Consider the following 14227-nt stretch of genomic DNA (forward strand, 5'->3'; position numbering starts at 1 on the left):
TCTCTGGTCATCCCTGTACTGTGTCCGCAGTCTCTGGTCATCCCTGTACTGTCCGCAGTCTCTGGTCATCCCTGTACTGTCCGCAGTCTCTGGTCATCCCTGTACTGTCCGCAGTCTCTGGTCATCCCTGTACTGTCCGCAGTCTCTGGTCATCCCTGTACTGTCCGCAGTCTCTGGTCATCCCTGTACTGTCCGCAGTCTCTGGTCATCCCTGTACTGTCCGCAGTCTCTGGTCATCCCTGTACTGTGTCCGCAGTCTCTGGTCATCCCTGTACTGTGTCCGCAGTCTCTGGTCATCCCTGTACTGTGTCTGCAGTCTCTGGTCATCCCTGTACTGTGTCCGCAGTCTCTGGTCATCCCTGTACTGTCCGCAGTCTCTGGTCATCCCTGTACTGTCCGCAGTCTCTGGTCATCTCCTGTACTGTGTCCGCAGTCTCTGGTCATCCCTGTACTGTGTCCGCAGTCTCTGGTCATCCCTGTACTGTGTCCGCAGTCTCTGGTCATCCCTGTACTGTGTCCGCAGTCTCTGGTCATCCCTGTACTGTCCGCAGTTCTGGTCATCCCTGTACTGTCCGCAGTCTCTGGTCATCTCCTGTACTGTGTCCGCAGTCTCTGGTCATCCCTGTACTGTCCGCAGTCTCTGGTCATCCCTGTACTGTGTCCGCAGTCTCTGGTCATCCCTGTACTGTGTCCGCAGTCTCTGGTCATCCCTGTACTGTGTCCGCAGTCTCTGGTCATCCCTGTACTGTTAATTAGTTTGCACTACTGTACGAGTTGTTTTTTCTAAACCAAAAGCTCGATATTCAGGTTTCATTGCAGTGTTGGCACTTTGAAAGAAATAAGTTGGTTTTGGGTTGCAGTTTGGGCACTCGGGCTCAAAAAGGTTCGCCATCACTGGCCTAGGCGATCGGAAGCGGAAGGTGTCCTCCCTCCCTCGCTCCCTGTAGTGTATGATTATATTTGGATAATGGGGAGGGGACACAGGGGCATCGAGTTTGAACTCAGAGCTTCTGGGAAGTGTGAGAGAAGAGGAGGAATGTCGGGGCTGTTTGTAGCAAACCAGCAGTATGAATGTTGAAATTAAAGGTAGCCATAGCTATTCTACTTTGAGTACATTTAGGCCCCTTTCACACAGGCATTTCATATGTCTGTTTTTCATCTGTCCATTTATGTATTTCTATGGACTAGCGGATGTAAACGTATGATCATCTGTTTCCATCTGTTAATGTCCACATCTGTTAATGTCTGTTTTTTTGAACGGAAGAAAACCGTATTTTTCTTCTGTTAAAAAAACCCAATGTAAACGGACAAAAATGGATTTAAGAAGACGAACACTGATGTAAATGGATGAAAACCAGATGTAAATGAACAAAATGGATGTAAACAGACTAAAAAGTATGTAAACGGATAAAAACGGATGTAAACATAAAAAATTGATGAAAAACTGATGTAAACTGATGAAAAACGAATGTAAACTGATGAAAAACTGACATGAACTGATGAAAGACTGATGCGAACTGATGAAAAACTGATGTAAACTGATCTGTTTTTTCTTGGAAAAAATGTGAGTGAACGGATGAAAAAAAAAAACGGAATGCCCGTGTGAAAGGGGCCTTACATAACTAGCTAATATTCACACACTAGGTGGTAACAGCTATCCAAACACAATTTTCCCCCAATGGGACTTTTAAGGCACTATTACCACAAAGATCTATAAACGTTTAACATTTTATTGCCCAAAACCCCAAAAAAATTGTATTATTATTATTATACAGGATTTGTATAGCGCCAACAGTTTGCTCAGCACCTTACATGAGGGCAAATAGTACAGTTACAATCAGGGGTGGAATGACCATTTGGAAACTCGGGCACTGCCCGAGGGCCCGGGGTCAGTAGGGGGCCCCATGAGATGCCCCTGGTACCTTTTTCATAGGCTTTTTTGAGTTTGGGCAATGACACAGGGGCCCCATGATCCCCTATTGCCCAGGGGCCCCATGAGTTGTCAGTCCGCCCCTGGTTACAATACAATTCAATACATGAGGAATCAGAGGGTCCTGCTTGTTAGAACTCACAATTTAAAAGGGAAGGTTTAGTTGATACAAAATGGAGGGAAGGAGCCGATGGAGAAAATATATGTACAGTTGTTAGGTGGAGGCAGGATAGGCTTCTCTGAAGAGAAAAGTTTTCAAGGATCACCTAAAAGTGGACAGAGTAGGATAGTCGGACAGATTGGGGTAGGGAATTCCATAGGATGGGAGAGGCTCAAAAGAAGTCCTAGAGGTGAGCATGGGAGGAGGTGACAAGTGAATTAGAGCGCGGGAGATATTTGCAGGAACATAGAGAGCAATTTGGCTGGTATTTTGAGACTAGGGTAGAGATGTAGCTGGGGGCCGCGTTGTGGATGGCTTTGTAAGTTGTTGTTAATATTTTGAATTTAATTTGTTGGGATTCATGGTGGACTGAAGGGGGGATAGCCTATGTAAAGGTTCGGGGGATAGCCTATGTAAAGGTTCGGGGGATAGCCTATGTAAAGGTTCGGGGGATAGCCTATGTAAAGGTTCGGGGGATAGCCTATGTAAAGGTTCGGGGGATAGCCTATGTAAAGGTTCGGGGGATAGCCTATGTAAAGGTTCGGGGGATAGCCTATGTAAAGGTTCGGGGGATAGCCTATGTAAAGGTAATCCAATGAGGAGGAAGTTGCAGTAGTAGAGACAAGAGATAACCTGGGAGTGAATTAGGAGCTTAGTGGTGTCATATATAGATATGTTGCAGAGGTTGAGATGGCAAGCTTTGGAAAGTGATTGGATGTGGGGCCATGGTGGGTGAATGGAGACATATCACAAGTTCGCACCATTTACTGACAGTTCCTTGTAATCAATGTAAAAAATGTTGTGTTGAAAGTTGTAATGTTTTGATTTTCTATGGCTTTTGTACAATAAAATCTTAAATGTTTTTTTTATAATCTTTGTGGTAATAGTGCCTTAAAGGTCCCATTGGGGTACAATTGTGTTTGGTTAGCTATATTGTGGGGATGTGGTAACAGGGTCTCCATAACAAGCTGTATATGAGTTTTCAAATGAGCCCTCGCTGACATCTGTTGCTACAGGCATTGTGGGGCAATTTATTCTCAAAATTTACACCGGAGAGCACGTTTACCTTCACTTTCTTTGCTCTCCCAGCACAAAATTGACAGTGCCAGCCATCTAATCTCTAATTTAAAATCAGAGCAAGTGCAAAGGAATGAGAGAATACAATTCTGAGAATCTACTTAAAGTACTTCACTTCATCACCCGGGACTTCACATCATTTACTTCATGCCAGCTCAGAGAAGACCAAATCATGTAAATCCTGGTGCCTGTGCAGTTCTTGGCTGTACTCACAAATGTCTGACACAGATCAGCCCCTGCTGCAGCCTCTCAGTTTGTGATTTGTTAAGTTACAATCTTGCAGTCTGATCACTGGCAGAGAGGAGTCTGAGGAAAAGCTTCCTCTTGCCTGCAGCAGAGTGATCACATCATCTCAGCTTAGGCAAAGCCACTGGACTGATGCTTAAAGCGGTAGTAAACTCTGCTGTAAATATTTGATTTTGGGGCCTCCCAGGTGAGTTATGTCATTATGTGCTAATATGCATGGCATATTAGTACATTATGGCAGACTTACCTGTCAATTGGTGCCCTCCAGCACTGTGGTGGTATCGATCTGGAGAGTCCCCCCGAGCGCTTCCATCTTCGCATGATCTTCCTTCCATGTCCTGTGCCTGTGGCCTTGTGATGTCACATCACCGCGGCACAGATCAGGGCCATAAATGTTCACATGTGCGGCTCAGTGTACATGACAGCTGACAGGCAGGAGGATGCATTTATGGCAGAAGAGACCAACAGGGTCTCTTCTGTCATAAATACTCTACATGTCAGCAACTTTTAAATAATTGACTTTACTTCCACTTTAAGAATTTTTGAATGAAAAAAAGGTGGAGTTTTTATTAAAAAAATGATATTGTTGCTGTATATTGTGACATGTCAGGAGTTTATTCATGCATAATGTGTGCTGTAGGAATGTGCGCATTGTATGCTCCAAGGATCAGGCCCTCCTATCCCTCTTGTATTGAACTGTATTGTTGCTGTATTGTCTCCCGTTATATTGTAAAGTGCTGAGCAAACTGTTGGCGCTATATAAATCCTGTATAATAATAATAATTAGCGCACGTTACCGCAATGCGCAGAGATGCATGTGTTCTTTAATGCCGCCCCAATGCACCTTGCCAAAGTACCACAATGCATAGTAGCACATTATTACGAATTCTGGTGTGTTGCCTTTATACAAAAAAGTATATGTGCTTTTTTGTTGTATTTAATGCATTAGGGAGCCCTGGCTGCCCTAGCACAATGCACACTGAAGAGCGACAATGCCCTTTGTGTTAACGCACCGTGAAGGTGCTAAAATCTACTGACAGAACCTGACACAGCAAAGGTATAACATTTTCAGAAGGAGAAATCAGCATTGTTAACCCCCATATTTCTTCTCTCACTCTTAGTAAAGAAAAAAAGTGTGGCTACTTTGTACATCAAATCACTAAATGCAGACAGGGGCGTATTTATCACAAGGCAAACAAGGCATTTGCCTAGGGCGGCATTTTTCAGGGGGGGCAGCACCCCTCTTCCCCGGAAGAAGGGACGGAAGATGGGACATGTGTGGCATGGGGACCAGGTGGGATCCAAGAGAGGTTGCGGGCTGCTTGATGGTGTATGGAAAGCCCAACTCTAATTCCCAAGCTGGAGCTGCGAAGGTGAGTGTCTTTCTCTCTTTTGTCGGGGGGGGGGGGGGGATTGTTAGTGGAAGGCTCTCTCAGGTGGGAGATGGGCAGGGCTGTTGTTGGTCAAAGTCAGCCTTTCACCATGGGGGGGCTGCCTAGGGCACCACAAAACCTAAATACACCACTGAATGCAGATAACATATACGGCAAAACTCCAACTAAGAGTATGTTAAAAATTAATAGTTTGTCAAAAGATAAAAAGACAGCTTTTGCTGCAGTATTCATCTTTAATTTAGGGATTTCCCCTGTAGTGCTTTTTTCTGCCTCTTCATGCCCTCAGTCTGATGGCTGGCATCATTCAGTCCACTTCCTCTGAGCCCAGGTTGTCCCAGACCCACCCCCAGACTGTGACTGGACAGTGAAAGGAGAAGCTGCACAGTGACAAGCTCATCTTTCTGTAACTCTGTTTTCACCTCCAATCAGCATGCTTCTTGGCAGCACGTGAACTGACTGGCTCCTTGTGCTGCTTCTTTCTATCACACTTCAGTCCTGCTGTACAGGGACTGCAAGAGACTGATACCAGGTCAAATTCAAGTACCTACATTGCTGGCATATAAAATCTAAATTTAATAATGAATTATGATTTCAAAGCTGCATTCATTGGTCTCTTAGCATTCAGCTTTAGTGCCTTCCTCCATGACCCCTGCTTGTCATCAATATGGTGTCACAGAACAAGACGTCTGCTTGGAGGATTCGTAGACATCAGGTGCACATTGTTTTGATAGCAGACGCCTGTCCTGGGGCAGTACAGGAACTATGACTAAAATGTGATAATGAATAGAGCTTTCATGCTTGTTTACAAAGCGCCTCCTTTCCCCGAGCCGTTAGGAAAGCTTCACTCCTAGCAGTCCATAAACAGCTTCACACCAGCCCGCTCCAGAGGGCAGTGACTCCTCAATGCCTCAGCCAGGGAAGATGCATCATTGTAGATGTAATGAGAAGGAATTTTCCTTCAGAATGTAGCAGCTGATTTCTACCGTGGGCGGCACAGTGGCTTAGTGGTTAGCACGTCTGCCTTGCAGTAAATGGGGCATGGGTTCAATTCCCAACCATGGTGCCTCCTGCATGGAGTTTGCATGTTCTCTCTGTGCTTGCGTGGGTTTCCTCTGGGTACTCTGGTTTCCTCCTACATTCCAAAGACATGCTGGTAGGTTAACCACTTGCCTACCAGGCACTTATACCACCTTATTTACCAGGCCAATTTTCAGCTTTCAGCGCTGCCGCACTTTGATTGACAATTGCGTGGTCGTGCAACATTGTACCCATTTGAAATTTTGATAATTTTTTTCTCACAAATAGAGCTTTCTTTTGGTGGTATTTAATCGCCACTGGGCGCTTTACTTTTTGCGCTAAAAATAAAAAAATTTTAAAGAATTTGAAAAAAAAAAAAAAAGTTTCTTTGTTTCTATTATAAAATTTTTCAAACAGGTATTTTTTCTCCTTCACTGATGTGCGTTGATGAGGCAGCACTGATGGGCACTGATAGGCAGCACTGATGGGCACTGATAGGCAGCACTAAAGGGCACTGATAGGCAGTACTAATGAGGTGGCACGAATAGGCGACACTGATAGACAGCACTAATGAGGTGTCACGGATAGGCGGCACTAATATGCAGCACTGATAGGCGGCACTGATAGGTGACACTGATGATGGGTACTGATAGACGGCACTGACTGGCATCACTGCTGGGCACTGACTGGCGGCACTGACTGGCACAACCCCTGGGCACTGACTGGTAGCACTGACTGGCAGCACTGCTGGGCTGCACTGGTGGGTGGCACTGGTGGGTGGGCACAGGTGGGTGGCACTGGTGGGCACAGGTGGGTGGGCACAGGTGGGTGGCACTGCTGGGCACAGGTAGGTGGCACTTCTGTGCACAGGTAGGTGGCACTGCAGAGTGGCACAGGTGGGTGCACTGCTGGGCACAGGTGGGTGCACTGCTGGGCACAGGTGGGCGGAGCTAGTGGGCGCACTGCTGGGCACAGGTGGGCGGAGCTTGCGGGCGGCACTGCTGGGCACCGATCATCAGGGCACTGATCATCAGTGCCCTGATGATCGGTGCCGATCCCCGCTCTGACAACTGCCGGTTCTCGGCAGTACTTTCCTCACGATCTGACAGCGTGAGGAAAGTGCAGCCGAGAACCGGCACTTGCATTTCCCTCTGATCAGCGTGTCATTGGACACCGCTGATCACGTGGTAAAAGGCCGCTGTGATTGGCCTTTTACCACATCACGTGATCAGCTGTGTCCGTAGGACACAGCGATCACGGAGATCGCCGGGTGCGCGCCCCCTGGGGCGCGCAGGAGAGCGCGTTCTGGGAGGACGTCATATGACGTCCACTCAGAACTGGCCGGCCGCAGTGCAGCCGTCATTCGGCTATCTGCGGTCGGCTACTAGTTAATTGGATCCTGTCTAAATTGGCCCTAGTATGTTTATGTATGAATGTGAATTAGGGACCTTAGATTGTACACCCCTTGAGGGTTAGGGACTGATGTGAATGTACAATATATATGTAAAGCACTGTGTAAATTGACAGCGCTATATAAGTACCTGAAATAAATAAATACTACATGGAGGGAAGTGGGCAACAGCCAAGTGTCCCCACAATTAAAGGGAATGTGAGGTCTGCATGCTTTATTTTAGATATTCATGTAATAGAGGTCAGATTGAAGCAAAGGAAGTTGTCATTTTGTGTTCTGTTAACCCTTTCCAGAAGCATTACAGTCATGTGATCACTTGGATATGCTTCAAAGCAAAATTGACCACTTGCCCTCCTGAGGATTTATCCCCCTTCCTGACCAGGCCATTTTTTGCGTTACAGCGCGGCGTTACTTTAACTGACAATTACGCAGTCATGCAACGCCCAAATGACATTTACATCCTTTTTTTCCCACAAATTGAGCTTTCTTTCGGTGGTATTTGATCTCCTGTGCTTTTTTTTTTATAATTTGCACTGTAAAAAAAAAGTCTGACATTTTTGAGAAAAAAACAATATTTTTGACTTTTTGCTATTAAACATGTCCGGTGAAAAATCAAATTTCCTCATAAATTTAGGCCAAAATGTATTCTGCTACATGTCTTTGTTAAAAAAAATCCCAATACATGTAAATTAAATGGTTTATGTGAAAGTTTTAGCGTTTACAAATGGTGGTATAGATACTGGAATTTTTTTTTTTTACTAGTAATGGCGGCGATCAGCGACTTATATCAGGACTACGGCAGGCATTCTGACACTAGGGGGAACTGACTTGGTATCACTGACTTCCCCAGTGACACCAGTACAGTGATCAGTACTAAAAAAAGCACTGACACTGTACTAATGGCACTGGGCAGGAAGGGGTTAACATGAGGGGTGATCAAAGGGTTAACTGTGTGATGTGTGCTGTTTTACTTGTGTCTGTGCTTCACTGTAATCACACTGCTTTGGATGGCTGTGCTGTGCACAGCCATTCAAAGCAGTGTACGAGCTGACAGGGAGGAGAACTGTACTGTTTACATACAATTCTCCTCCCCATCGGAGATGCTTTGCAATCACCGGGCACTGGTGATTGATAGTCGCGGCCACGAATGGTGGTGCAGGTAGGGCGCGCCTTCTACCCAAAAATGCCAAATCACGTATATATACATGATTTTGCTATAGGGCAGTTGAGAAGCGGTTAAAGTAATTGTAAATGCAGATTTTAATTTTTTTTCTAAATAACAAACGAGTCATACTTACCTGCTCTGTGCAGTGGTTTTGCACAGAGCAGCCCTGATCCTCTTCTTCTCGAGTCCCCAGACGGTGCTCCTGGCCCCTCCCTCCTGTCTACTGCCCCCAGAGCAAGCAGCTTGCTATTGGGGCACCAGAGCAGGCTTGCTCCCGAGCCGCTGCTCTGTGAGTCCATTCACACAGAGAGCCGCAGTTCGGCCCCGCCTTCTCTCTCTCCTCCTTGGCTCACTGGCTGTGATTGACAGCCATTGGCTCCCTCTGCTGTCTTAGGCAATGAGAAGAGAGAGAGAGTCCCCTGAGGCTCTTGTGCACATCATTGGATTGTGCATGTCCATTCCCACACAGATTCGTCTCTGCCCCATCCCCCACTCTCTCCTCATTGGCTCACTGGCTGTGATTGACAGTAGTGGGAGGCAGTGGCTCCTGCTGCTGTCTCAGGCAATAACGAGAGAGAGACCCGGGACAGCCCAGGCTTTCGTGCAAATCACTGGATAGAGATGGGGCTCAGGTAAGTACTTGGGGGAGTTTTTTACCTTCATGCATAGAATGCAAAAAAGTGAAAAAACTTTGAGCCTTTACAACCTCTTTAAAGTCAAATATGAAAAGCAGGCAGACATTATTGCAAAAGACATGCAGGGTCTCTTCTGCAATACTATAAACTTACCTGTCTGCTCACAGTGTTGTGTAGAATGTACACTGACCTGCACATGCGCAACTCAATTTATATTTCCAGCACATGTGCATGTGCAGAGTTACATTATCACCGGCCCTGGAAGAAATCAGGGGCAAGATGCCAGCGCTAATGAGGGACTCCATGGATGTTGGATCATTGGAGAGGAGGTGAGTATTGCATTCTTAACTCCACTTTTGCTGAGACAAAAACATTCCCCTCTGGGTGAGTTATGCGGGGATTTGAACAAAATTTGTTGCAGATTCCTACCTTTTGTTATTCTGAAGAAATAGCATTTTGGTTGAAAGTGGCAGGGTCTGCATCCCTTTTAGATGTGATTTCCCTTTGAGTGTGTCTCAGCAAAAATTACATTTTGTTGCAGGGGATGCCAAAAGCCTGACTTTTATCTTAGTGCTTACTTCTAGGAAAATCAATAAGCCAATCACACAAACAGAAAATGACATATCTGGGGGTGTTCTGTACACCATCTATGTAAAGGATCCCTCCAGGCAGCCATATTGCTCTGCATTTTACAGAAAGATACAGTGCTTCAGATTGAAAAGGAAAGGTCAAGTTAAAATAACATTCAGTTACAATATGACATGAGCTGCAATTGTATATGCTATATTATTTTTTTTTTATTTGATTTTTTTTTTCCAAATAAGGTAGAGTTACCTTTTAAACAAAAACAGGGTGATATTACTGAGCTGTTGAGAGCTGCATCTTGTGGATAATCTACAATTTGTAAAATGCAACAACAAAAAATTATAAATACTCCTCGCTGAACGAATATCGGCAACAAGGGGAAAAATAAATAAATCTTCTTCATTGAAAACAAGGTGTAAAATGTTCCATAGCATGACCCACGCTAACATGTTTCAGTCCAAAAAAGACTTTATTCATTGCCTGGCTATGCCTGGCTACCAGGCTACGAATAAAGTATTTTCTGGACTGAAATGCGTTAGAGTGGGTTGTGCTATGGAACATTTTACTCCTCATTTTCAATAAAGAAAATGTATTTACTTTTCACCTTGTTGCCGACATTCATTCACAAGTATCTATTGGGACATAGATGGAGACTGCTACTCTGGCACCAAACCACAGCCTGGGAGAGAGTAAATTGGGTTGCAGCACCTCACCTGTGGATAATGTACGTGACATTTCCTTTTAGGCTCCTTTCACACTAATGCGATTTCAGATACGACTCACACAGAATCGTATGATAATGGAAATCACATTTTTTCAATGGTGCCCATTCACATCAATGCAGTTTAGCATGGCACAATTTTGGAAAAGGTTCCTGTACTATTTTGTGATTCCAGTGAGATTTTGGCCCATGGAATAACGCAAACCACTTCAAAGTAGCATCCAAGTTGCACTACATTGTGCTGAAAGTCGGATCAAATTCAGATTGCAGCAGTGAGAACCTAGCCTTAAATGGACAATAGAGAAATTTCCTGTCCTGAAAGTGAGGAAAAATTCCCAAATGGGGCAAAAACTGCAATATAAAACCTGACCAAGGTTCTTCCACCTCTTCCCTGCTGAGATAGGCTTTAAGTAAACCTGACCACTTGTTGTCATACTCACCTCTCTTGCTGAAAGGTCCTCTTTGCTGAAGACAGAATTCCCTCTGCAAGTCCATCTTTATCGTCTATACGTTCCTCTGGCTTGTCCAGGTACCCCATGCAGCCCAAAAACATTGGTAGTTTCATTGCAAATTGCCTCAAGAAAAAATTGATTGTGTGGGTGATAGGTCACTTATCTATATCTTGCCAAGAAAACCCAAGAGATAGTGACAAAGAGACAGATACCCAAAAGGACACCAAGGGTTCTATAGAGAGACAAGCTGGTGGAGCACTGAACTGTTTCATAGAGGAGTATCAATTGGGTAATATGAGTCTACAATATAAACATGCTTCTACAGTATCTAATATTCCATGGTCATACAGTGGGCTCGTGGATTGGAGTCTTTGAGTCAAGAAGGGAGCATCACAAGATTTTTGTATTTCAGAAACAGTGTATTAGTTGCTAATGCATGTGGTGTAGGCGTAGTCTTTTGCTACTGCATACTCTTTGGGGATCCATCTTATATCCAGATTTCCCCCAATTAAAATATTGTGGCACCAGGAAATTCATGTCACTGGAGAGACAACTGATGTATGGCATGGACAGTTTAGGACTTATCTCACCCACAGCTTGATCTTGGAATGTTGGCTGAGTACAGTTACAACCAGTCATTTGATCATCTTTTCACTAGCAGACTTACCTCACTACCTTGGTGCCATTTCGGATTACTTGCATATCCACCATGCAGCCACCATTCACATATGCAGCTAGGTTCAGTTCTGAAAATTCGGCCTGAAATTTAATAAAAATAGTCACACATTCCGAGAAGGAAAAAGTGCATTTCTTATAGTGATTTTTTACATATCTACTTGTGCGGTGAATACAACCAATAGCGCTTACTCACAGAAAACCCATGTCTACTCATGGAGGAGTCACTGCTATCACTCATTCACTTATACATTTCAGCTTGAGCTACTGAGTACTGTAAACAACAGACTTTTTCAACAATTTGCAAAGAGACAGAGGAAAACATAAAAAGAAGCCTCATCTGGCTTAAAAAGGAGAATATAAAATGTTCTCATGCAGTATCTATTATCTACCTATCAATTTTTAAAACCTTAAACATGAAAATCAAAGAAAATGTACAAATTATTTATACATTCACTTTATTAGTGCATTAGTGATTGCATTGGAACCCTGCCTGCCTGTCCACAACATACTGTATCTGCACCTTAGTTCTTCTAATCCTATTCTAAAGCAGATTCTTACATTTTACAAAAAGAAAACATCATTTTTTAGAAGACTGAACAATAACATGTCTGTCGCTGACCAGCTCCAGCTGTATGATGTCCACAGGAAAGCCGTGCGATTAACCTGCTCAAAGAGTTTCCTGTCCAGCACTATATTTAGCAGAATCAGATTTTTGTTCTTCCTGTTCCAGAAGTTTCTGCAGAGATCCGTCACCCTTGGCGCTGCACCACTCAACGTGACAAGACAATCGCTCTAAACGGCTCAGCCTGATGAAAGGCAAAGGCCGGGCTGTACATGGCACAGAGCACTTTTCAATTTGATCTGATCACAGAAAGACGAAGACTTTGGATTGCCCAAGTTAAAGAAAACCAACCTAAGGGCAACATTTACTCTGACTTGGCTACACTAAGACCTAAATAGCACAATGTTTTGTATCCCTTTAAGGTAGAAGTAAACCCTAACTGAATGACATTCAGATTGCTCTGCACATTGTGTACAATAGACTGCAGCACTACCCCCTTGAAAGATACTGAATTTGGGTCCCCCTTTTTCCTGCAAGGCCAGGAAACACACATTTTCCACCTTCCATCCAGAGTCAATAACCAATCCATGGGCTTGTTTTATTTGGAGGAAACAACTTGGATAGGGTCTAAGGATATATGGGATGCCCAACTTGACAAGATGAAACAATAACTCTGAGCATAAACTTCCTAAATTCTGGATGGATCCTGGACTTTCTACTCCCTCCAGATTGGCATTAGTTTCTTGATAAATCAGTAGCACAGTCTCTGTAAGGAGCACTGGGTCTCCTTTCTATATGAACCTCCTCAGACCCTAGCTAGAACCTGTCCATCCACCTGCCTGTCTTTGAGGAGTATCCCGGAGCAAGAGATTCCATAACTGACTTGCAGAACTGTCCCAGAGAGAACTGGTTGGGTATACCACCTAGTAGCCCTCTCTCTTGTAGGCCCTGGGGGTGTAGAGGTACTCAAACTGTCCTTGTGTCCTGTAGCTGAGCTAGTTTCTTTACTGGCTTGCAGAATGTGCTTCCTAAGTGGACTGCAGGGCAGTGCATGCTCCCACTCTTAACTTCCTTCTCCCATTCTCCCAACCTGGAGGCAAACCCCCCTTATCCAGGGTCCCCTCCCCGGCTACACAGCAGCACACCTCAGCACTCCATCTTCCACACAACTCCTCTGCTGGTCAGGCTCTCTCATACTTATGGGCTAATTAGGCCACCTTGCCAAGCCTCCTGCTTGGTGATTAGCCATATACCTATAAATATGCAGATCAGCACCTTCTGGCCTCCACCTGCTAGCTTCTAGAAACTTCTCCAAGCTTCTAGAACCATGGGGAGGTACCAGAGACCTGACCTTTAGAGCCCTCCAGGCTGACCTAAAATAAACTGACTGATTCACACCCAGGCTTCTAACAAGCCTCTAACTACCCTACAAACTATGTACACCAGAGGGCACTACAAGAAAATAGTTTTTTTTTAAAAATAAAATACTGTTTCTACCTTCTTTTGCTGATTCTCAGTACTGCTGTTCCCCTATAATCTCTTTGAAGTTCCTTCATGTCTACATGGTGGTTACTTTGCATTTCTCAAGGTGGGTTTCCTGATGAGAACATTTTCAGTTGGTTGATACACAGTGATGAGCTTATCTCTGTCACTTATCTCTGTTCCTCCTATATGCATTTTCCTTGTTAAAATTTAAACACTGCAGCACACATGAATAGCTACTTGTGCTGCTTCACTCTCACCCAGTATGAGCTCTGCTGTGAAGGGACTGAAAGGGTCTAATGCTGTGTAATTTGTGTCTTTTATAGCTGCGTGGAGTTCAGCTTTAAGAAAAAAAGTTAATTATTTGTTACACAATGCTTTAGCAAGCCATGCAATAATGGTTACATCTACTGTAAAATCCCCAAACTCTTCCCACAAAGCTGGAAGCATGAAATTGTCCAAAATGTCTTGGTATGCTGACGCCTTAAGAGTTCCCTTCACTGGAGCTAAGGGGCCAAGCCCAACTCCTGAAAAACAGCCCCACATCATAATCCCCCCTTCACCAAACTTTACACTTGGCACAATGCAGTCAGGAAAGTAATGTTCTCCTGGCAACCACCAAACCCAGACATGTCCATCGGATTGCCAGACAGAGAAGCGTGATTCATCAGTCTAGAGAACACATCTCCACTGCTCTACAGTCAGTGGCAGC

At 44.5% G+C, this 14227-nt stretch overlaps 1 protein-coding gene across 1 annotated transcript in view; it reads right to left on the minus strand.

Annotated features, from left to right (window-relative positions):
• The window catches only part of SYN3 (synapsin III), a 486671-nt gene that overhangs the window by 302742 nt on the left and 169702 nt on the right, over nucleotides 1–14227 (minus strand). The window contains exon 4 of the mRNA XM_089680647.1: nucleotides 11461–11552. Within this exon, the coding sequence (XP_089536773.1) occupies nucleotides 11461–11552 (92 nt within the window). The remainder of the gene's footprint in view (nucleotides 1–11460; nucleotides 11553–14227) is intronic.

The sequence above is a fragment of the Staurois parvus genome, unplaced genomic scaffold (genome assembly GCF_062004578.1).
Source record: "Staurois parvus isolate SC_StPar_1 unplaced genomic scaffold, SC_StPar_1.0 ptg000249l, whole genome shotgun sequence".
Taxonomy (NCBI): Eukaryota; Metazoa; Chordata; class Amphibia; order Anura; family Ranidae; genus Staurois; species Staurois parvus.